This window comes from Miscanthus floridulus, chromosome 16 (assembly GCF_019320115.1).
Source record: "Miscanthus floridulus cultivar M001 chromosome 16, ASM1932011v1, whole genome shotgun sequence".
Taxonomy (NCBI): domain Eukaryota; kingdom Viridiplantae; phylum Streptophyta; class Magnoliopsida; order Poales; family Poaceae; genus Miscanthus; species Miscanthus floridulus.
This window is the reverse complement of record NC_089595.1, coordinates 19,526,535-19,548,426: the sequence shown is the minus strand read 5'-3', so window position 1 is coordinate 19,548,426 and position 21,892 is coordinate 19,526,535. Positions and strand designations below refer to the sequence as shown.

Genomic DNA, 21,892 nt, shown 5'->3' with positions numbered 1-21,892 from the left:
CGTTCTGGACTTCTGGTTTTTCTTGGGCCCTGTTTAGTTCTCTCTCAAAATACCAAAATTTTCAAGATTTTTCGTCACATCGAATCTTTGGACGTATGCATGAAGCATTAAATATAAATAAAAAATAAAACCAATTACACAGTTTAGACGAAATCTACGAGACGAATCTTTTAAGTCTAATTAGACTATGATTGGACACTAATTATTAAATAACAACGAAAACACTACAGTAGTGTTTTGCCAAATTTTTCAGCAACCAAACTGGCCCTTGGACTCCATTGTCTGTGTTGCCTGGTCATCGTGCCCTCGAAGTGTGTGATTTGAATAGTGCTCGCCGGAAGAACCCCCCATAGCTTTTGACTCTGCTGCACGTGAATTTCTGGTTGGAGCTGGATTTCCTAGCGGCGCCTGCGGGTCGGGATCGCTTTTGGTTTCACGAGCTTCTTTTGGCGCCGGCTCTTTCCGCAGCGTGTAGGGTTGGACGGTTGGTGTTGGTGGTCCTGGTCCAGCAGCAGCTACGCCAGCCATGACCTTGATGCTTTGTTCGCTTCGATCTCATCGTGTCAGCTGAAGATGATAAACGGCCGCTGTAGCCTGTAGCGAAAACTTGAAAAATCCCTTTGTTTTGGGTTTTTTTTCCTGAAAAATGATCTGCCCTTCTTGTTTTGTTTTCATCTCCTCTCTCCTTTCCGCATGTATTTTTCGTCCATAATAGCTCTGAGCCTACAAGGCCACGCCTTGCCTTGGGCCTCTTCCCATGGACGGCAGACAACCATCCATTTCTTAATCGCTGGCTGCTAGCTTCCGGTCAATCTATTGCTTGTCAATGATCCAATGATTGTGCAGTCATTTGCTCGCGACCTGCAGGAAGTCTTAAGTGGGTGGTCGCTTGGCCAAGTTGTAGATGTTTCTTTACTCTTCTAATAAAAATACAGTAAAATTTGTCGATGTCCTTCTAAAAATCCTGACCTCACCTTGGTTACCCTCCTTCGCCTATGGTGGTTCCCAATAAACTCAATCGCTAGTTATACCCATCATCCATCATGATCCATACAATGTTCTCAATCGATAGCTATACCCACCATCCATTGATCTGACAACTTTTTTGCCATCACACTAGACTATTATACTTAGTAAAACCGCCACTTTAAATTTGTTTTCGTCAGAACATTGAACCCGCCTACTCAAACCCTAACTTGGCGGGATGTCGAACCACTTATGTGGAAGTTTTAATGGTTACACATGAAGGGACTTGAGGTTGAGGGGAAGCAGGAGGAAGCCACAAGAAGGCTCGTGACAACAAAGGAAGGACACAAATGTCTTACGTGCCTTTTTTTTTAATTCACACACACAATAAGGATCATGATAAAGCACGACAAAACCACAAGACAACTCAAGGAGTAAACAAATATCAACCTTGTCCAGCAACATAGAAAATATTAATATGTATAACATTGAATACATATTATTAGATTAATTATATAATATGTTTTAAAATAAGTCTATTTAGAGATATAAATACTGATACTATTTTTATAAATATAAATCTAGTTAATTTTTAAGACTGATGATGGTGATGGAGTACTTGAAGAGCGAGAAATACATTCTATGCAACCGGAAGGAGTACGCCTTTGGTAGACCGTTTGCGTAGAATGGAAAATACGTAACTAGCACGTGCACAAACGCACGCAGCACACTCGGCCCTTGCATTCTCCCCGCGCATCCCTGCTAGTAAAACCCTAGCCCATCAGGGCAGCGACCTTCTAGAACCTTCTCCAATGGCGCTGCTCCGAGCTCTCCGGCGAGCCCTTCCGGCGCTCTCCTCGCCGGCGGCGGTTCTCCCCCGTCGCGCCCCGCATCCACTTCCTCCTCCCCCCGCTCCTCTTCGGTTCCTGGATCCGATCGGGCTCCGCCCCTTCTCCGCCGGCGCCGCCGTCACCGCCTCGCAGGCGCCGTCTATGGGGGCCACCCTCTTCGCCGGGCTCATGGACACCCGGTTCCCGAAGCGCCGGCCGGGCTTCGCCAACCGCCGGAAGAGGGCCAGCCTGCGCCCCAAAGGTGTGGAGGATTTCTCCACCCTTTCGTTTCTAGCTGTCGAGATGCTTCGATCTGGCTATTTTTGCATTTATGTTGTCCCATTCGCAGCTCGATTGAAGTGTGGCTGTGTTCTGTAGTTTATTTTCAGAGTTTCTGTGAGTTTGATGGTTAAGCGTAGTATTTAGAAGAATTGTTCGTCTGTTTTTTCAATTGTCTAATTATTGTTCATGATGTGTCGTCCGCAGGTCCATACTACTGGGTGAAGTGCAAGCCTGACGAGCCCATTCCAGCTAGCCAGCCGAACCAAGGGAGCGTGCGAGGGAGGAAGGAGAAGAAGCGGATCAAGCAGCGCAAGGACTTTATCATGGTGAATACACTTTGCATTCTCTATAGCCATTACTTTTCTGTCGAGCTTCCTGCTACGATACTCTGTTTTATGCTATCTAAGTCTACCTTGTGGTTCCTTATGCTGGAAGGGAAAGACATTTTTGACCAATAAAATCTTGAGAGTTCATGGTAGACTGCCTAGCAGTCCTAAGTGTCACCATGAAATGGAACTACATATAACTCTATATGTCACTCAGTTCTTTCCAGCGGTGCTCTGCAGAGTTTAAAATCAACCTTCTATTGGTTCACCGTTTTATAATCTGTTCCTTTTCCTGGACCCCAGGCAAGTGAATGACATAATCTAAGTATGGCATCGAAATACATTGGTAAACTGAAGTATGGATCTAAACAAGTCAGTCGATATGCCTGAGTTGTGTTACCTGGGTCTGAGCTCTATATTTCTAGTTAGAGTTGATGTATCGCCCTTAGTTTCTAATCAAGTGCTTAAATGCATTCTTACTCGTACAGGCTGAGAAGAAGAAGCGCAGAGCACAGTATTCTGCTGCTGTTAAGAGAAAGGAGGCAGAACGAACAGAAAGGAAGATGGCTGATGTGGCAAGAGAGCGGGCATGGGCAGAAAGGTTGATAGAGCTAAAACAGCTTGAGGAAGAAAAGAAAACTGCAATGGCATAAGGGGGCTGCTCTGGAAAATGCAAGGCGTCTAACTTGTTTCTGCTGCTCTATTTTCTCCCCCTTTTTTCCACATAGTCTAGAATGTCATAATTCTTGTGGTGGAAGACTAGTTTTACCACTTCTTTGAATAGTAATATCAAATGCTGGAATTGGTTTTGATACTATTTTCATAAGTCCATGTTTGGAGTTTGTTTTCTTTGATGTATTTAGAATAAGTGATGTGATGGAGCTACTGTGCCTGGAATGACCATTGTCTGCAACATATGGTTTTGGTACACTTATGCCATGATACAGAATTTGAAGCTACTAATGCTTGCTAATATATTGATCTTCCGAACTACCTCTGTCATCTGTTCCATCAGTTTTGAACTTTTGATGTATTGGATACAATTTTACATCGGATTGCAAAATATCTTAATGATAGTTGCGATTCTAAAAAAAGACATGTATGAACTTGATGTAGATTGGTATTCGGTATTCCACTGTCTCCAGTCATCCCAAGTGGCACTCTTCATTGTATCTCAGTTCCTGTCTGCATTACTCTTGTCCCACCTCTCCAAAATGTATCTCCTTGACAATTTTGGTTCATGCTTGCGAGTGGTTGCTACATAATGATCCATGCCCTTTGCATGGTTTGACCTCCTCAACTGGAAGATTGCTCCTTTTACATCCATGAAAGCCATAGCCTATCAAGAGGTGGGGGTGGTCAGCAACATGGTCTGCCCTGGCTGCTTCCAACCAAGTATATAAACTACTATACCTGTGATGGCCTCAATACAGCGTTTCATGATGGATCCTCAAGGATTCTACTGTTCTTGGCATCTTTGAAACGGTTAGTTTCAATCAAATACAAACTTTTTAAATCTTATTGAGTGGTTTTCAATACTTTGAACTTGAAGATAACAGTTTACTAGAAATAAGAAGTTTCAGCTGGGTTCAGGCTCCTACTGCTCTAAATCATTCTCTATTGGGGTCACATGGGTTCTGCATTGACTATTCTTTTTTCTTGAACAACACAGGAGATCTGCATGTCATTTCATTAAGAGAGGAAAAAGGAAAACTTTACATAAACGGGATGGCTAGAAAAACCCTTCCAAACACTAGTTTCTTGCTAATGATGTGTTCCAGAATTCGCAGTGGATAAGAACTGTAGTTTATATGTCCAGTTTGGAACCCTAGGACACTAGGTACACCCCATTGGACAACACAGTCATTCTTTCCAGCAGTTTCCTTGCTAGACTCTTCTAAAATGACATGGGTCACAGGATACTTGGCTTTCAAAACACAGATTATTTCAGAACTGGAGACACATCTGGTCCAATAAGCCCTTGGCACCTTTTTGAGATTCTCACTTTGTGATTGGGGTTTTGTTATTCCGATTGAAATCAAATTGCGTGCAATAAAATTGTTTGCGTGCCATACAAATAGGGATAAAAGCTGGGATATACCAATTTTGCGTGCAATAAAAGGTCAATGTGAATATATTCTATGACAATCAATACCAATAAAAGATGATCACCGTGACTGATTATGCTTGCATGAGATTCTTTTTTTGTTTTTGTTTTTTTTATAATGTGCCAAAAATTGTTTATTGCTGGAATTCCTGTGAATATGTTTCCGAAACATTGCTTATCTGTGTTCAAATTCGGGCAATACTGCACCAGTGAAAAGCGGAAACTGTTGTAGATCAATTACCTGGAGTTATAAATGAACAGAAATGAGCTTTTGGAGACATATCTAGTTACAGTTAGTACTTGGGAGCAGTTAGTAGTTATGCTGTGGAATGTACAACAGTTTGACTCAAATGGAAATTATTTGCCTGTTTCTTACATCTTGCATGAAGTTTTCATATAGGTTATCATGCAGCGAATCTTGCAATTGTGCTGCACAGTGAATAAAGGTTTAAGTGCATCAAAATTCCATGGCTACTGAATAGCCTGTCTCCAATTTAACTTCAGTGTAGGGAATCCAGTGCTATCATATCATAAGGTAGCCATGTTCAGAACATAATAAAATATAGAAGTCACGCCAACAGTAGAATAGGCATAGTTGCTTGTGTGGTTTGGTTTCCCCCATACACATGGAGTCACTTCTGTCCTGAATTCGCCATATATAATTCTACATGATACAATGTTGGCTACCATATTGGAAAAACTAGGCATCTCTTTTACTTCATGGCTTAGTCTCCTCTTAACTCAAATATCTACAGAAGCTTAATTATGCAGACCTGGAAGAAGCTGTACAACTTGAAACAAATAGAGTACTGCAAGGGCTAACACAGCTCTCAAGTATTATTATCTTTTCAATATAAGATAGGAGCAAAATATCATACAAACATTGAGAAGCTAGAGCTAGCCTAGTAGAGCTGTTCTCTTCTACCACGGAACCATCGCCACCTACAGCAAACAAAACCACAAAGCAGTGTTAAAAACCATAGAAAACAAATAGGGATAAAAGCTGGGATATATATATATATATACTGCAAAAGAATAATTATAGTTGTGATGAATGTAGCGATACAATAGAAAACTGTCTCTTTTATCCTTGATAAATAACTTCATAATGATTGATGTTTTCTTTTGGTCATGGGATTGTTTATGCTCGATAAGCTTCCTTACCTTGTCCTTTTGCCTATGTATTTTTACATTTTCAGTGGTAAAATCAATTTTACGAGAAAGAGGTGCTAAATGGGAAAGAAGGGAGTAAACAACTGAACTATTTTGCTTAGAGTACCAGTAGTAGTCCCAGCGTGGGTTTATCTTGGACATTTGGTTTACCCCGTATGGGTACTCGGACAGAGAGCGGCGAGCGTTTCTGAAGGCGCAGCAGCCACAGGCGCAGATGCAGATGAGAGCGGCGAGCACGATGACATCGAGGACAGCGATCTTGTGCCAGTCCTGGCGGATCTGCTCCATCACACCGGCCTTGCACGAGTTGCACTGGTAGCAGAGGATGTCTGGGGCATTGTTCCACCGGTAGCAGTCCTCATCCTGCGCCCCGACAGGCATGCCTCCACTGTATTGGCACGCTGTTGGTGGCTTGCAGCAGCCAGACTGCAGGATAGTTGACAGTTGCAGCGCATTAGAGTAGTAGAAGGCAGAAGCAGCTGAAATACTGAAAATACTAGTAATAGACAATCAATTCAGGTTTTAACAGAATAGAGATTGGTTGCACTATGAATACTGAAAGAAAACAGAAGCAACAACAGAGAGAAATGAATAGGTAATAGAATAGATCAGCGGTGAGGTGCAAACCTGTATTGGCGTGAGATCATGCTGGAGGTAATCCATGGGAGTCCAGTTTTCAATCTTGGGACAGGCCTTGGATCCAACTACACAGGCGAGGGCTGGGCGCCAGTACTTGATGTCCTGCATGTGCTTCTGGAGCCATGAGGAGTAGTCAGTGATGTGGTACTCCCTGTAAGGCCTACCATACACCTGTGTGCCTCCGCCTCCTGCCGTGACTGCGAACCCGAACGCGGTGAGCCCAAGAAGGAAAGCGATGAGGAGTATGATGGCGACGAGGTACAGCCACAGCGCCCAGGCGACATGGAAGCAGGCGCCCACAAAACCAGCAAGAGAGATGAGGAGCACGGCAAAGCCGATGACGAGGAGCGGCGTCTGCAGGATCGACGAGCACGTGGTTGTGGAGCCCTTGGCCAGCCAGAGCCCCGCCCCGATGATCGGAATCGAGGCAAGGAGAGTGGCCAGGTTGAGGTAGCCAATCATCACGTTGCTCATGCGGTAAGGGTACATCTTTGACGCTGTTTCTCCCGGCTGTTGATGTCTGCTCTTGATGTTGTTTTCTTGGGTGCTCTGTGCTTGGTTTATATGATGTGGCTATGATTGATGATGCTGGGTCATGCTCTTGGTTTTGGCGTGTCCCTGCTCTACTGGTTTGGGTGGCGCTTCTCTGAGTGGTCTGGTGCAAGCGTGAGTGCTTTTCTTTTCTTCTTCCCTTGGACAGCTTTTTGATCCTGATGACTGTGCATGCGCCTCCTCAAGGGGTTTGCTTGGGTGTATTCTATGCTTGGCTTTGCTTTGTGGTGGTCTGTCTTTAATAATGCTGTGTTGGTTTTGGAAATCTTAGGCGCCTCTTTCTTTCTTTGCATCCTCACTCTTTTATTGAAGCTTTTAGCTCTTTGCACTACCATCTACCATCCTGACGTGTGTATGTTTTCTTATGGTTGCCTGCCGTGTTTTGTGCCTTTGCCCTCTAATTTTCTCTCTTTCAAATATCTTTTGCGCGTGAAATACAGTTCTGCTGCTGTTCAGTTTTTTGAAGCTTCTGTAGTTGGGAACATTATACCAAATCCGGAGCACCAAAGAAGCGTATTGTTGTATTGTCCCACGAGTGAGTTTCTGTAGTAATATGTCAAAGGGGCATCTGTTGTTCATATCCACTCGCTACAGTTTGCTTGTATCGTGGAATAAGAATAAAACATCCCTTCGATTTGAATTTGTTCCATGGGTATCGATTCTGCTCGAAAAAAAGCTGCAGAATTATGGTGGGAATTGTTGGGGATGTGTGAGCGAGGATGCCTTAGCCCCAACTTGATGCTTAATCATGAAGTAAAAAACTGAAAAGGTTTTGCAGTTCTTGGTTCTGGGCTCTCAAGGATGAGGGAGGGGAGGGGAGGGAGGGAAGATGCCCTTTGGCATGAATGAGTTCAAGTGCATGAAGCAATTCTGCTTTATGGCCGCATCATCCCAGTATTCGCTTTGCAAGTAAAGGAGGGCCCTTAGTTGTCTTGCCCAGGGCATTTGCAAATTAAAAAAGTCCGCCATATGCACTTGCTTTTGCTGCTTTGCTGACTGATTTCCTTCTCTCTTTTTTTTGCCCTTTCAGCAGGATAAGCTCAATCAGGTGGAGGCAGCGCTTGGGATTTGTTCAGACAGACGACAAATGGGGGCGCTAAGAATTTCTTTGGTGGCTTGAATAATGGCGGCTTGGTTGGTTTACGTCGGCGGTCGGCGCCCTGCCTTTTTTGGTTGCTTTTTATCTTAGGTTCTGATGTGAATGAATGTTGTAGTGCTTGGTAGACAGAAAGCGCACCAGGCGTCCGGATCCAGGAACGTCGAGCTGCTCGAGAGCTAGCTACTCTGGAGTATTCTACTCATATACTGCAATGCTGTTCCGTTTACCTTTGAGAAAACGAGGGTTTATGCTGCTAATCCTGCTATGTTGTTGTGGTTTAAGCGTCGCAGCTGTCGGTTGATGATGCTTGTTTTGAGCTCCTGGCACTGATATAATGGCCGCCTTGAGTACAAGAACGTATACTTGTTCGCTTGTCTTATAAGCCGTACTTTTTCAGTCAACGAATATTATTTTTCTCTCACAACAAATCAGTCGACAGTACTTTTAGCTATGGCTTATCAGTTAAGCGAACAGGGCGGTAGTCAGCATGCTGTTTGAGCTCTGAAGCATGACGGAGTATCATTAACATGTGGTGATGGAATCACGGAATCAGCGTATGATGAAACTGAAACCGAAGTGTGCAGTGGACGAAGGAATCGAAATCAGGGAAGTACATGTACATGCAGCGCAAAGGCCAAAGGTCCTGACGCAATGATTCACTTGTGATTGCGTTGCAGCCTGCACTGCACTGCAGGGGTGAGAAGATGACGATGAGTAGTGCCAGTGCGGCAGTGCCCAATGGTGACTCTGCTGTGACAAGGGAAGATCCAGAAAAGGGAAAAGCTTGTCGTGTGGGAAAAAGTCGAAATGGGAAAGTGCTGCGCCACTGTACCAGCACGAAGCTTTAGAGCTCGTGAAGATCCACGGAACTACGGAAGGTCTTTTTAGTTCGGTTAATCCGTCTCCAAAGGGATTGAGCGGGATTTAGGAGCTCCAAACTACCAGTTCACAGGATTATTAACTGGTTCATAATATGAATCACAGATTTTTTTAAGCAGCTAGGCAACTAGTCCGCTGACCTAATAGCACCATTCGCCTAAATGGTCATTTAAACGGTGAATGAAGACCGTCCGCGCTGTCATAAAACGTGAATTAAACGGCTAGACATTTAAAATATTAAAACCATTATGGAATGCAGTTCAGATAACAACTAATGAAGATTGGTCAGTTGAGGCTCTAAGGTAGATACAACCACCAGGTCATATACCGGCAAAAATACTTCAGTACCTTCTTGATCTTATGCTGTTGGAATATATGGAAAAGGCGGAACAATCCGGTATTCAGAGGTGAGCAAATGAGCTTGAATGCAACTTTGGCGGCATGTAAATCTGAAGCTTATCTATGGGGAGCACGACTGCCACAAGAAGATCGAACCATTGCGACGATTTGGTGCTCTGTGATGTCAAAGGGAATGTAATCATATAGCACAGAAAATGTAAAATTGAATGTTTGTAAACCTATCTGGCTTTAAGAGCCAACAATCAATGAAATGCTCAGGTGGGGGATTCTCCCCCCCTCCCCCCTAAGACTTAATAAAAAAAACCCGACTGAATGGACTAAACATAATCGAGTTAATTGAACATGATTACATGAGCTTAACGGTCATTTGATTTACAATTTAGTCATTGAAAGATTAAAGCTACGAGATTGCTAATTAACATCGTAGTGACAAGAGGTGGGGCAGGATTTAGTTTTTTTATTTTAAAAAATATTTAATAGAATATTTATTTTTATATAAGTAAATATGTATATTTTCTATACATATTTAGTGCTACTATACAAAAATGTTTAGACCATTTAACCCATTTAATTATCGTCTAAACGGCCTAAATGTTAAACAAAAGTGAACGACGACTTTTACTTGGGTGGCAGTGGCGATCGCAAATCTTGGGTGACAGTGGGATTCATTGGCTTGCAAAAAAAAAAAAAGCAAAAACGAAAAGATACTTTTACAGTTTCACTGGAGACCTCAGAAGGGTTAGTTTTCAGTTTTTTTTTTGAGCGGGTTTCAGATGGAGCAGACAACAAGCCCAACAAGTCTCTATCTCTCTCTGCGAAAGCGGAATGCAGGATAAAAAAAAAGCTGATCTAATAACAGTACACCTCTGAAAGGTTCTAATGGCGATGGGTGAATAGCCTATTGAAAATTTCTACAATACTTAGCAAAGATGTTAGACAATTAAACGGCGAAACGAGTGTTGCGTTAGCCTACTGCACAGCCACCTACCACAATTCTAGTTGCTATAGTCTCTAAGCACACAATGCTAAGTCACTACCACTAAGTTAGTGAGCTCTCAAATACTAACTAAAGAGCCTCACTAACCACTAAACCCGACGCAAGCTAGCTCTCAAAACTAATTACACTAAAGAGCTTAGCTTACACGCTAGAAAAGTAAATACAAGAGAGGATGGTGATGATTATACCGACGCGTCGGGGAGTGAGCCAATCACAAGATGGAGCCAATCAATCAATCACAAGATAACCAATGAAATCCTCGGAACAAGATGACACAAGATTTTTTATCGAGGTTCACTTGCTTGCCGGCAAGGTAGTCCTCGTTGTGGCGATTCACTCACTTAGAGGTTCACGCGCTAATTGGTATCACACGCCAAACCCGCAACTAGGTGCCGCACAACCAACACAAGATGAGGATCACACAAGCCTCGAGTAATCCACTAGAGTACCTTTTGGCTTTTCGCCGGGGAAAAGTCAAGAACCCCTCACAATCACTATGATCGGAGCCAGAGACAATCACCAACCTTCGCTCGACGATCCTCGCTGCTCAAAGCCGTCTAGCTGGCGGCAACCACCAAGAGTAACAAGCGAATCCCGCAGCGAAACATAAACACCAAGTGCCTCTAGATGCAAACACTCAAGCAATGCAATTGGATTCACTCCCAATCTCACAAAGACGATATATCAATGATGGAGATGAGTGGAAGGGCTTTGGCTAAGCTCACAAGGTTGCTATGTCATTGCAAATTGGGCCAGAAAAGGGGCTTAAATAAAGAGCCCCCACAAATAGAGCCATTGGGCTACTGCACCTCACTGTCCTCGGGCTGACCGGACGCGCCGATCAGATGTGATCGGAAGCACGCCTCAGCGTCTAGACAACCGATGTCGTCCACGTGTCACTCATGTTCAACATTGCGCGTAAATTCCAATGGTCAAGTGACTCAGCGTGATCGCTTAAGTGATGACCGGATGCGGTGAGCCACCACCTGATGCTCCCACATCGCGTCAGATCAACGCTGCTCCGCACGCCTCCAACAATCGACTGGACGCGCCGATCACCTCGGCAACCCGCGCATCAGGTCGGTTCCAGTAAGGTTCTAGAGCCGCTTTTTGCGCGATTGGACGCGTCAGGTCCACCGCGACCGGACGTAGCCCTGCATCCACTTTGTAACACCCCGGGTGTTACAAGCTTGTTTAGCGCCAAGATTTAGACATAAGAGGAATTACCAAAACAAGTTACTCGGATTATAAATTCAAAGCACTTGAACTTATGTTTAAAAAATATATATATCAATATTTGGCGAATTATATTGAACAACCAGTTAAGTAGATCCTAGATGTTTTGTTTCTATGAGTTAGTATAACGTGTGAACTAGTGCATGTAATGCTTAGTGGTTGGAAATACTTAGGTTTAGGCATATTAAAAATTATGGCAAAAGCGCTAAAGGTTGTTAGTTCTAACTAAGCCTTTACTCTGTCTAAGTCAGAAAAGAATTGTAGACAATGCCATTTTGGCATTTAAAATTTGACAAAATGATTAATCAATATATCCATGTTTTTGTACAGTTGATTGCATCAAGATGAGCACTTGGGCATGGTGTGGATTATAGTAATGTTGGTTGTCACGCAGAACTCGTAAAAATTTGCCCAAAACCCCTTAGAACGCGTAATAGTCATGTTTTGGTGCTCCGTTCGCGAACTGACGTCGGCACGACGAGTTCGTTTTGGCATGCTTCTATCTCCCTCTCTAGTTGCTCTTAGGGCGTAAGATTTGCTTCGCTAGCTAGTGGGTAGTACAAGCCTCGAGTTAGCGTAATTAGTTGGACACTAGTTGAGTTGATCGACAGCCTTTGATTCACTTTAAAAATCTAGCAAGTCACTGGTGGCAACCGCTTAGTCGGAGTTCGCGGTAACCGCATGCATGGCGTGGCTGGCGATGAGCTCAAGCGTGGTCGGGCGGTTGCCGCTCTGTCGGCGCGCGCGTCTGGTCATTGTCGCGCGGCATTCCTGGTTCTGCCTGCCCGTTCCTAGTAGGGCCACGGCATTGCTCCTGCCGCTGCCCGTGGGCTTGCCGGGCTCGGTCGGCTGGCCATCGTGTCGTACACCAGGTCAGGTCCGGTCTGCGGCCATCATGGCTGGGCCGACGTGGCTACCGCCCCGCCCCTCATTCTACCTACCATGCCAGTCTATGCATTGGAGCCCTGTCGCCGTGTCAAAACAGTGGCCCGACCGTAGAAGCGATGGGATGCTTCCCTGCCTTGCCTTGCCCCGCTAGACGCCATGGAGAGCTCGGCTCGGGTTTGGTCACTGCGAATTAAGCGCGTCGCGCCAAGTCAACATTCATCAATCGCGTGCACGTGCTTGTGTCATAGCCAGTGACCAGGGTTGGCCATCTTAAGCCTTTCGCCCGTGCACGTGTGCTTCTCCACAAAGGGCACAGCTAGAGCTCGCCTTTTCCACCCTCCAATTCGCTTAGATCTGGTCCTCCACAAATCGAATCTTTGCGCCAGTAGGTGGCACCAAAAGCCCATTAGGTGCTCCATCTCTTCCACACCCGGCCATGGGCTATCGATGGTCAATTGGGCATTTTGCTCATCACGGGCCATGGTCGCCGCCGTGACCTAGAACTAGGAAGAGAGGTAGGATTGGAGCAATAGAAGTTCGATTGCTTGAGACCATAAACTCGCATTGACCCCCTCCACTTGGCACTCGCGTTGCTTTGTTTAGGAGGCCCACCATCGCTGCGGTGATGCGCTGGTGCCACGCTCGGCATGCCACCATGAGGTGTGGGCGCACATGGCCGGGTCGCCTCGTCGCTCCTCCATCTCAACCGCCACCGTAGCATGAACACTAGTGAGCTCCTAATGCTTCTCCACCACTTTCACTCTCCCATGAGCGCATAGGTTTGGGGGAACGGCCACACCGCCGCCGCAAATGGCCAGTCGCCGTGGTAGCTCGCAGTGCTGTGTCCCTGAACTCCAACCGCCACCTAGCCATACGCGTTTAGCCGTGGATTGAGGTCGGCCCCTTACTCTTGTCTTAGCGAGCCTTGGTAGCCCGGTGTAGCTGCCCTCTGCCGTCGGCCGCTGCTGCGGTGAGCGCGGGGAGTCTAGGGACCTCCTCGTGGTGAAGTCGGCAACATTCGGGGGCCCATTTGCAAAAATGATGACCAGGAGAATAGTATGTAGGGAGGTTGTGCTATTACGAAGAAGTACATGGTCTCTTTTGCAAGAATACCACCGTGTGCGGGTGTCCCGGTCTTGGTGCGCATTGTACCCCGCGCAGGGCCGTCGGGCCGGATTGGGTTAAGGTCAGCCCTTTTCTTTTTCCAAGTATTTGCTAATTTAGCTTCTAAGCTAAAATTGTAAATTCAACAGAGATTTGTGTAGTTGACCAAAAATTATGAAACCAATTTTGTTAGGTTCCTAAAATCATTACCTATCTGCTAATGTATCTTGTTCACATAGTTTCGTAGAATTTTCAAGAGTAAACTAATTAATTTGAAGCACTTAAAATGGGTAAAACATGAAATTGTAGGAATTATTGTAATGAATTGGTAGTAGTACTGGCCCTGAAATTTTTCAGTAAATTCCTAACATTATTAGGTGCTCACTGTAATTTTTGTAGCTCTATAGGAACTAGTTTGTTTAGGTAATTAAATGAGCCCTAGTATGAAAATATATATTTAATCAATCAAATGTCAAAATAATTGGGGGTTTGTAGAACGAAAACATTTTTCCAGAAACGAGCCTCACTTGACCACGTGGATACATGGCTTAGTATGTTAGTTATTAGAGCTAGCTCGTTAGCTTGCGAGACATAATCGTATTTCAGAGTTACGGTTACTGTTGATTATTTACGTCCCTACGTTGGTGTCTCCTCCAGCGGCGCGAACAGCAGTGGCATAAGCCTACAGCCACTGAGTTGGGTTCATCCTTCCCTCATAGGGCTCGACCCTGATGATTTTAAAATCATAGGGCCACTTGAGTGTTCGGAGCGCCCTGGTGAAAGCTGGGGGACCTTCCGGGTTGTCGGCGCTGTTGTCTACAGCGTTGCCGGCGGCGATCGGCTCCAGAGCTGAGTCTGGATCACCGTACTCTCACTCGTATTCCTGGCGGCGGCGTACTTCATCTTCATGGCGGCCGAAGCGACGCTGCTCGATATGCCGTCGTGCATCCTGAAGGTTACTGAGGTGCACTCGAGTGTCCTGTTTGACCTCCTAGTCGTGCTGGCGATGATGCTCAGCTCGGTGGCCCCCAGCTCCCCCCTGGAGAGGTAGTGACTGGTCGGCGAAATGGCTTTGACTTTGGCGGTGATTGAATCTAGGCATAGCTGATCGGCGAATGGTGCTGGTGGAGCACGAAGGTCTTTGATCCTCTCGGATCTCATTGACTTGATAGTGTGCCGCTTTAAGCATAGCGGCAACCTTGGCGAGCTCGAGCGTCTGTGGGAGGTGGGCGAGTTCATTGGCGGCCATCGCCAGATTGGCGCTTGGAGTTTTGAAGACGTCGTGACCGTCAACGCGGAGAAAATCTTCGTTGAGGTTGCGATGGAGTGACCTTCCTTGTGAGTCGAATTGGTTGTCGCGAGCAGCCTCGGCCATCGCAAGGGCGCGCTCGTTTTTGCGGCCTTGCGCACGGTTAACGTTCCTGTTTTCATGAGCAGCGCGTTCCTCATTGGTTTCACCGTTCTGGGGGGCTATCGATGCTGACGTTGAAGATCGCGCCACCCCGGAAAGGTGGGAGAGGGGGTTGCTCGGTGAAGGTTTCAGCAAGGGTCTCGGTGGAGCCCTAGGACTCGAAGTCTGGATTCTCCTCTAGGATGGTTTGGAGGGATGCTCCGAGGCCTCGGCTTGCGTGCAGCATGTTGACTGTTGGCGGGAGCTGATCGGCGATCTGGTCGGCAAGATGATGGATATCCCCCACCTGGTCGATGAATTTGCCCCTCAGGGCGTGTTGGTATGTAGCGGTGGTGTTGTCGAGCCCATAGGGTAGGGCTGTAACCCTTGGAGTTTGCCGAGCGGCTTCCGATAGATGCGTATGGTAGGGTGGTCGGCGCTGAACCATAGTGTCTAGAGCTAATTCGGTGATGGAGAGGCAATCGGCAAGCTTCAGATCGACCCGATCGATGGATACGATCAGATCGTCGTTGTTGATCTGCCTCCTCTGGTAGCGAGGAAGCGGGCGGCGAGTTGTCGATGAAGGCAACCTCAGAAGCGGTTCTAAGATTGGATCTGCAGCTGCGGGAGCAAGGGTGGTCGGCGTAGAACGGATCTACACCAGCTCAAGGAGCTCTCCAACTCCGTCAGCGTTGATGACCCACGAGATGGATCCGACCATGAAGATCTGGCCGGGCTACGGGAGGGATGAAGAGCCTGTGGAAAAAGCCATCTTATTCGACAAGAAAACAGCACGCACACCCCTACCTGGCGCGCCAACTGTCGATAGAATATCGTCGGCAGTCCTCCGAGGGGTATCCCATGAAGGTAGATTGATCGGTAGAGGAGCGCGTGATCAAGAATAAGAAGGCAACAGAGACACACGAGTTATACAGGTTCAGGCCGTCAGTACAACATAATACCTTACTCCTATGGTCTGTTGATTTGTATTAGCTATCGTATGATATGCCGTGATTTTGGAGGGGGTCCCTGCCCGCCTTATATAGTCCGGGGGATAGGGTTACAAGTCGGTTAGATATGAGAGATAACCGGAAAGTAATAACAGATTACAAGCATCATGGGATCATACGTATCCTAACAGATCACGGTAGCATCTTCAGGATATCTTCCCCATGTCTTGTGGAAGGCGCCGAGCAGAGTCATGCCCCGCAAGGCTTCGTCTTGTGGGCTTGGCCGCCCCTGTGGGTATCTAGGGTGGTACCCCCCACAGGCCTTGATACCACCACTCGGTGCACTTTAGCTCGTCTTGCTTTTCCTTTGAGCAAGCTTTTCGCTCAGTCGTTCCTCACAACCACCACCAGGGATGGCAGGAGCCTGGGTTAGTAGTTACTGCCTGAACATTGAGGGTTTTCCCAGAATCCTGCATTCCACCCTGCAGAAGCTCAGAGTCAAAGATTGTCCCAAGTATGAGGGTCATGAGTATGAGAAGCATGGCACCTAGCGGTGTGAGGTTACCATCTATATTGGGAAGAGTGAAGAGTTTCCCGACATCACTAAAGCCTAGAATGTGACAGCAACTAGGTTTTGCTTTGTCGACACCTACTAGGTTGTGGCCCGCAAAGCCTTGCAGTACCTTTGCCAGATCTATGAAGAGCCCATTGCTCATACTCCCATGAGGTTCTTTCCACCTTTGGAAAAGAATCGATGGGCATGGAAGGCTCGCATGGAGGCTTTGCAAGGGTGGGATGCGCAAGAGGATAGTCCTACCATGGTGCACTAGACCATGTACCTGCTTGCTCTGGATGAGCAGTATGATCAGCAAGCCTCGGAGCTAAGGAAGTGCCTTTGGTGAGCTGAGGAAGCCAAGATCTCCTCCAGGATGCTCTAGGTGTAGCTTGCCGAAGCGCATGCTAGTGTGGCAGCCACTGAGAGTCGAGAGACCGCCATGTCAGAAGCTCTGAAGGAGGCCAAAGATCGGCATGCCCATCAGCTAGGTGAGGCCTACCTTGTCACCAGGGCCAAGCAGAGGATGCTGGTTGTTGAATGGTAGGATCCCTTGATCATGGAGAGGATCCCTGTCCACCCACCAGAAAGAAGGAGAACCGATGTTGCAGTACTGCCAGCACCTCCACCCTTGGAAGTGTCGAAAGTAGAACCCTTGATTCTTCTCACTCAGCCACTACCAAGAGAGGAAGCAGATCCATGGCTAGGGCATGGTCCAAAGTAGATTAGTTGCCTTGGGATGATGTACCCATAGTTAGTAGTGCCTTTCGTCGCTGTCCACTGGTATTATAATCTTTCCATTGTATTTCGTCCATAGTTGTTGAGGTAGTCGATCGTAGGAGAGGTGAACGATGTGTCATGAATGGGAGAGTGAGTGTCTGTATGTTGTACCAACATAAGGACGTTTGGGATGTGCATTTTGTTTATTTCGCTGTGTTTATTGCATCCATCTACCCTTAAGTTTCATGAGATGTGCTTAGAGTCTTTGAAGACGATGTTAAATGGGTTACAAGAGAAGTTGCCATTCAGATGCCAGTAGACCAGCCGTGATTGGATAACATAGGACACTGTATCGACTAATTGTGGATGTCCTAGCAGAACACTTGAATCTCCTTAAATCAAATTCATTGTTGTGAAAGGAACCCTTGTTGTTTGAATCTTCCCTTGCAATACTTCTCTTATTTTGTGGTCTATGACCCCACCGCCTTCATGGCGTGTAAGTTGGTAATAGTTGCCTGGTTAATTGCTTATGGTGCCGCGATGAAACTGAGGGCCCCTGTGGAACAACTGCCACATGGTGACGTTGCTCAGCACGCGTTGGTATCGAGGTTGTTGACCAAGTACCTTTACCAAGTTACACCGCTGTATTGCTTTTGCTACAAATATTCTCCTTGGAAATATTCGGGTGTTCCAAACGGGAAATCCACAACGGGTTGATGAAATAGTGTTCTCTCAAGGTAAGCAAGAGAATGTGGTTTTGGAGGAAGAACGTATGACTTGGTCTTAGTTTACATAAAAGACGGATGTGGTCAAGGAAGGGAAAGAAAAAGAACAGTAGTAAGGAAAGTTAGCCGTGGGTAGTCGGGGGTGATTGTAAAAGCCTGAGTAGACGTCATGTCCCAAGCCCTATGTCTAGCTTGATCATGCTACGCATGCTGGGTCATTTAGCTGCATGTTCTATGGACGCCGTCTGTGTCGGGCCCTTTAGCACCCATTATCGCGTAGCCGCAACATCATGCCACACTCGCAGTCTTCGTGTGCTGTGTGTTTCTCCTTTTCCCAGCATCCGGTTAGCTCTCAACCCCATGCTCTCGTCCCCATGCCAGACCCCCCCTTTCCCCCTCCTTTCCTTCTTTTTGGGGACACGGTCGCCTGCCTACCTTCCTCGTCGAGCGAACCCTCTCCTCTCCTCTCCCTCTCCTCTCCTTATCCTCTCTATCACTCGCGTAGGGAGCGCACCATGACCTTCCTTATCCCCACCACGTGAACCGACAGTGTATCCCATCCATGCCATCTCCACTCTTGGTGCATTGCGTTCCACCTCCGTTCACCACTATAAGATGCCCTTGGTTCTTGCTCTTCTTCTCCATTCCCATCCCCTCAAATATAAAGCAGAGCTACGAGATCCAGTCATCATTCGTGGGACTACGTTCGTCAGTCAGAGGTGATTGTGTAATCTAAGAAGAAGAAAGGATCTAGTTTTCAAAGAAGTTCAAGTCTACCGTTGGTTAGTTCGGTCTTAGGGTTCACGATGTTTGACTTCTTAGTCTCCTATTTCTGGATCTGTTGGTCATACACCATGTTTTGGATAATCATCATCTTGTTGTTTCTCCATTGCCCTCGTCTATCTTGACTTTTGGATTAAGGCTCGGTTGTATTAGGTTGCTCTTAACCATGTATCTCTAAATCTTTCATGTAATCTCTAAAACTTGGGTTTTGGAAAACAAATGTTGTTGACTAGGGGTTTTGCTAGATCAAAAATCAAATTGGAAATTAAAATTTGCCCCTTTCGTTGAATCAACAAAAATTCAAAGTTGTGTTGAAAGTACACTTTTTGGTGATTTATAAAATGAAAATTAGTTAAATAATGCCCAGATGTTTTGGTTCTATTGTTTGGTATAAAGTGTGTGCTATGTCGTGAAATGGTTGTTGGTGAAGTTTGATAAAGTTTTGACCGTTTAAAAATTCAACCAAAAGTGCTTAGGAATGTTAGTTCTAATTGAAACCTTGAATTCTTTTAAGTATGAAACGATAGTAGACAATGCCATTTTGGCATTCGATTTCCAACAAAGATGGTTAAGCACTACATCCATGTTTTCGCATGATCGGTTGTAGTTAGGTGTATACTAGGACGTGGTGTAGGTCGTGGTTACGTTTGAGTTACGATGCTCATGCAAAAATTGACCGAACTTTGCTAGAACGTGTTGAGGACATGTCGTTGGCGCTCTGTTCATGAACCGGCACATGTAGCGAGCGATCTCGGCCGCTCACCTCAACTACCTCACCCCGCTCTCTCTCGGCCATTCATTCCACCTACCCGAGCAACTACGGTCACGTACTTCATTGCCCCTGTCGGCCACGCTGTCCCAGGCCACCCTGCCCCACGCCATGCTTGGGAAGTAGATGGCGATCTCACACAAGTTTCCTCACTTTTCCTCTTGCACTCGTTCGGTCTGCCTCTATTTGCCTCTGTCTCTACTTGCTCTATCGAGTCGAGCACCCACCATGGTTGTGCCCACCGTCGTTGGCCCTCCCTTGCGAGCGCGCACGAACCCCCATGGCCCTGCAGCGCTGCCCCTCTAAGTACCTCCTCCACTGACCGCTCCACTGCCATGCTGGTGCGCCGTCATCGCCGTGCCGTGCCTCCCGTCTAGTCACGCCCACGATAGCTGCTCCGGGTGACCTCCAGCGTGGGCTCGGCAAGGCCAGCCAGTTCATCCATGCCCCACCATGGCCGGCCATCTTTTCTGGCTGGGTTCCTTTATGCCTCCTCCCCTGCAACAACTGCCATGCCATGCCTCACCTCGGTCCATGACGCATCCAGGCCTGAGCCCTATCATGGCCCGCGCGCTTCCCCAAAAGTCTAGTCATCGTCGGCGTGCCCCATCGCTGAGCCACTTCACCTCCGCCGTCATCGCCCCATGGCCACCCGCGTGTGTGCATGGCTAGGGTGTCATGGGCCGCCTCTGGCCATGCCGTTGACGCCCGCGAACATGGCCGGGTCCACTACTACTCCTGTGTCGCCTGGCCGCCGCCCCTCCGGTGGGAATCCGCCGGAGCCACTCCTCCTCTGCTCCTCTGCTACGCCATAGGAAGGATCCAAGGTGAGAAAATTGAAATAGAGAATTTTTTAGGGTTCCCAACACAAAAACTGTGACTCATATGAATAGTAGCATACTAAATAGATAGAAGCATGGGGACGTTTTTGCAAAACTACTATCGCGCCTGGGCACGTCTGTGTTGGGCCATTTCTGGCCTAGCCGTGACCGATCGCGGCCCATGTCCACGTGCGCCCGCGTGCTAGACCGGCCTATCGCCGTCGTGCCTGGGCCGCTCACGCCCACACGCGCGCCCTACCCCCGCCTAGGCCGCGGTCTATCTGCCCGCTTGGGCCGCCCGCGCCCGTACCACCGCCACGGGGCCGTGCCTGGCCAGCAGGCCACGCGCGCTCCTGCGGGCCGAGCCGAGCCGCTCAGGCCCGTTTCTTTTTCTGTTGTTTTCTTTGTTTTGTTAATTCAGTGCTCTTCAAAAATTGAAAATAAATAATAGAAAAATCACAAAAATGCCAAACCAATTTTATTAGTCTCCTAAAATTATGATCTATCTATTAGCGTAATTGATTCATCTAGTTTTAAAATGTTTCTAGGGTTGCTCTAATTATTTTAAAATGTTTAATATTGTTAAAATATGAACTTGTGGGAATTTCTGTGAGAAAATGGTGGTAGTGTTGACTCTGAAAATTTTACAGTAAATTCTTAATATTATTAGCTGCTCACTGTGATTTTTTTAGCTCTAGAATAATTAGTTTGTTAGATAGATAATGATGCCCTATTTCGAATAAAGATTAAATCAATAGAATGGGATAAGGAAACACCTTGGAATTGTATAACTAAAACACTTGTTGGGAAATGACATCTTTCTCGATGATGTTGATACATAGATTAGTACGTTAGTCATTAGAGCAAGCTTGTTAGTTCGTAGTATGTGCTTGGTTTTAAGAGTTGTTGTTGCCTTGTTAATTAACTGTTGCCTCATCTCTGCATCGCATTGCATACCATAATAGGGACGATGATGGATTGTGGAGTCATCTGGAGTATCAGAAAAGATGGTGTCTCGATGATCGTGCCACCAAGATGGAATACTAACTTTTGGTTATATGTTACCCAGGTAAGCCCCCGGTGCATAACCCCTATTGTCCTGCACTTTAATTTATGCTTGTGCATTAAGTTTTAAGGAGTCGAATGGAACCCACTTGCATATATATTTGTTTATCCTATGAGTCTTACTACTATGTCAGGATTGTGTAGATTGCTATGCTATAGGACTCCGGTAGAAGTCGAGTGATTGCCTGTCACCCGCAAGAGATAGGAAATATATTATTGTCGTTACTATATTATTATCACCTGGAATATATATGAATGTTAATTGGAGACCGGGCAGAATGGTACTTTAGATCTAGACTTGGTTGGGCATTCGAGCGAGGCTCGGATTGCATTTGTTCTACCTGTGTCGGTTAAGGATCGGCTGTTGCATTAGATTCTAGGCAAGTCACATACTTATTATTTTGAGCACATACTTGTGTATGGGCACAAGGAAGACTCATTGCTCTCTTGTTATGGGTTTCGGCTCTTTCTAGACCGACTGATTGGAGGTGGGGATGGTGGAGGTCTAAGCACCGCACTAAGTTCGGGACTCAGGAGCTGGGGCTTAGAGTCCAAGTTTGGATGGGGACCTAGATCCCGTGACAGGAGGGTGGTGGGTTGGTCCTGCTTGTGCCTGGGGTACAAGCGGGGTGTGTGTTTTAGGGTACCCAGCTAGACACATTGATTCACAAATCACCG

At 46.5% G+C, this 21,892-nt stretch overlaps 2 protein-coding genes across 3 annotated transcripts; one reads left to right on the top strand and one right to left on the bottom strand.

The window, feature by feature from the left end:
• The first annotated feature begins 273 nt into the window (after positions 1 to 273).
• LOC136512389 (uncharacterized) lies at positions 274 to 3,221 on the top strand. Its single transcript, XM_066506354.1, has 3 exons — positions 274 to 2,058; positions 2,283 to 2,404; positions 2,893 to 3,221. Exons 1-3 carry the CDS (start codon positions 1,779 to 1,781, stop codon positions 3,055 to 3,057), a joined length of 567 nt encoding a protein of 188 aa, XP_066362451.1. The 5' UTR covers positions 274 to 1,778; the 3' UTR covers positions 3,058 to 3,221.
• A 2,097-nt stretch (positions 3,222 to 5,318) lies between these two features.
• Positions 5,319 to 7,608, bottom strand: LOC136512388 (tetraspanin-6-like). 2 transcript variants are annotated; one of them, XM_066506353.1, is made up of 3 exons: positions 6,312 to 7,594; positions 5,791 to 6,110; positions 5,319 to 5,453 (listed from the first exon to the last, which is right to left on the bottom strand). In XM_066506353.1, exons 1-3 carry the CDS (start codon positions 6,810 to 6,812, stop codon positions 5,414 to 5,416), a joined length of 861 nt encoding a protein of 286 aa, XP_066362450.1. In that variant the 5' UTR covers positions 6,813 to 7,594; the 3' UTR covers positions 5,319 to 5,413. The 2 variants fall into 2 exon arrangements, with proteins under 2 accessions (XP_066362450.1, XP_066362449.1); XM_066506352.1 differs by having other exon boundaries at positions 5,319 to 6,110; positions 6,312 to 7,608.
• Positions 7,609 to 21,892: the final 14,284 nt, after the last annotated feature.

Bases quoted from the DNA above. Each gene is read 5' to 3' on its own strand.
- LOC136512389 (XM_066506354.1), top strand. From the start codon at position 1,779: ATGGCGCTGCTCCGAGCTCTCCGGCGAGCCCTTCCGGCGCTCTCCTCG. The intron at 2,059-2,282 runs GTGTGGAGGATT...TGTCGTCCGCAG, and splicing joins GGCCAGCCTGCGCCCCAAAG to GTCCATACTACTGGGTGAAG. The intron at 2,405-2,892 runs GTGAATACACTT...TTACTCGTACAG, and splicing joins AGCGCAAGGACTTTATCATG to GCTGAGAAGAAGAAGCGCAG.
- LOC136512388 (XM_066506352.1), bottom strand. From the start codon at position 6,812: ATGTACCCTTACCGCATGAGCAACGTGATGATTGGCTACCTCAACCTG. The intron at 6,111-6,311 runs GTTTGCACCTCA...ACTATCCTGCAG, and splicing joins ATGATCTCACGCCAATACAG to TCTGGCTGCTGCAAGCCACC.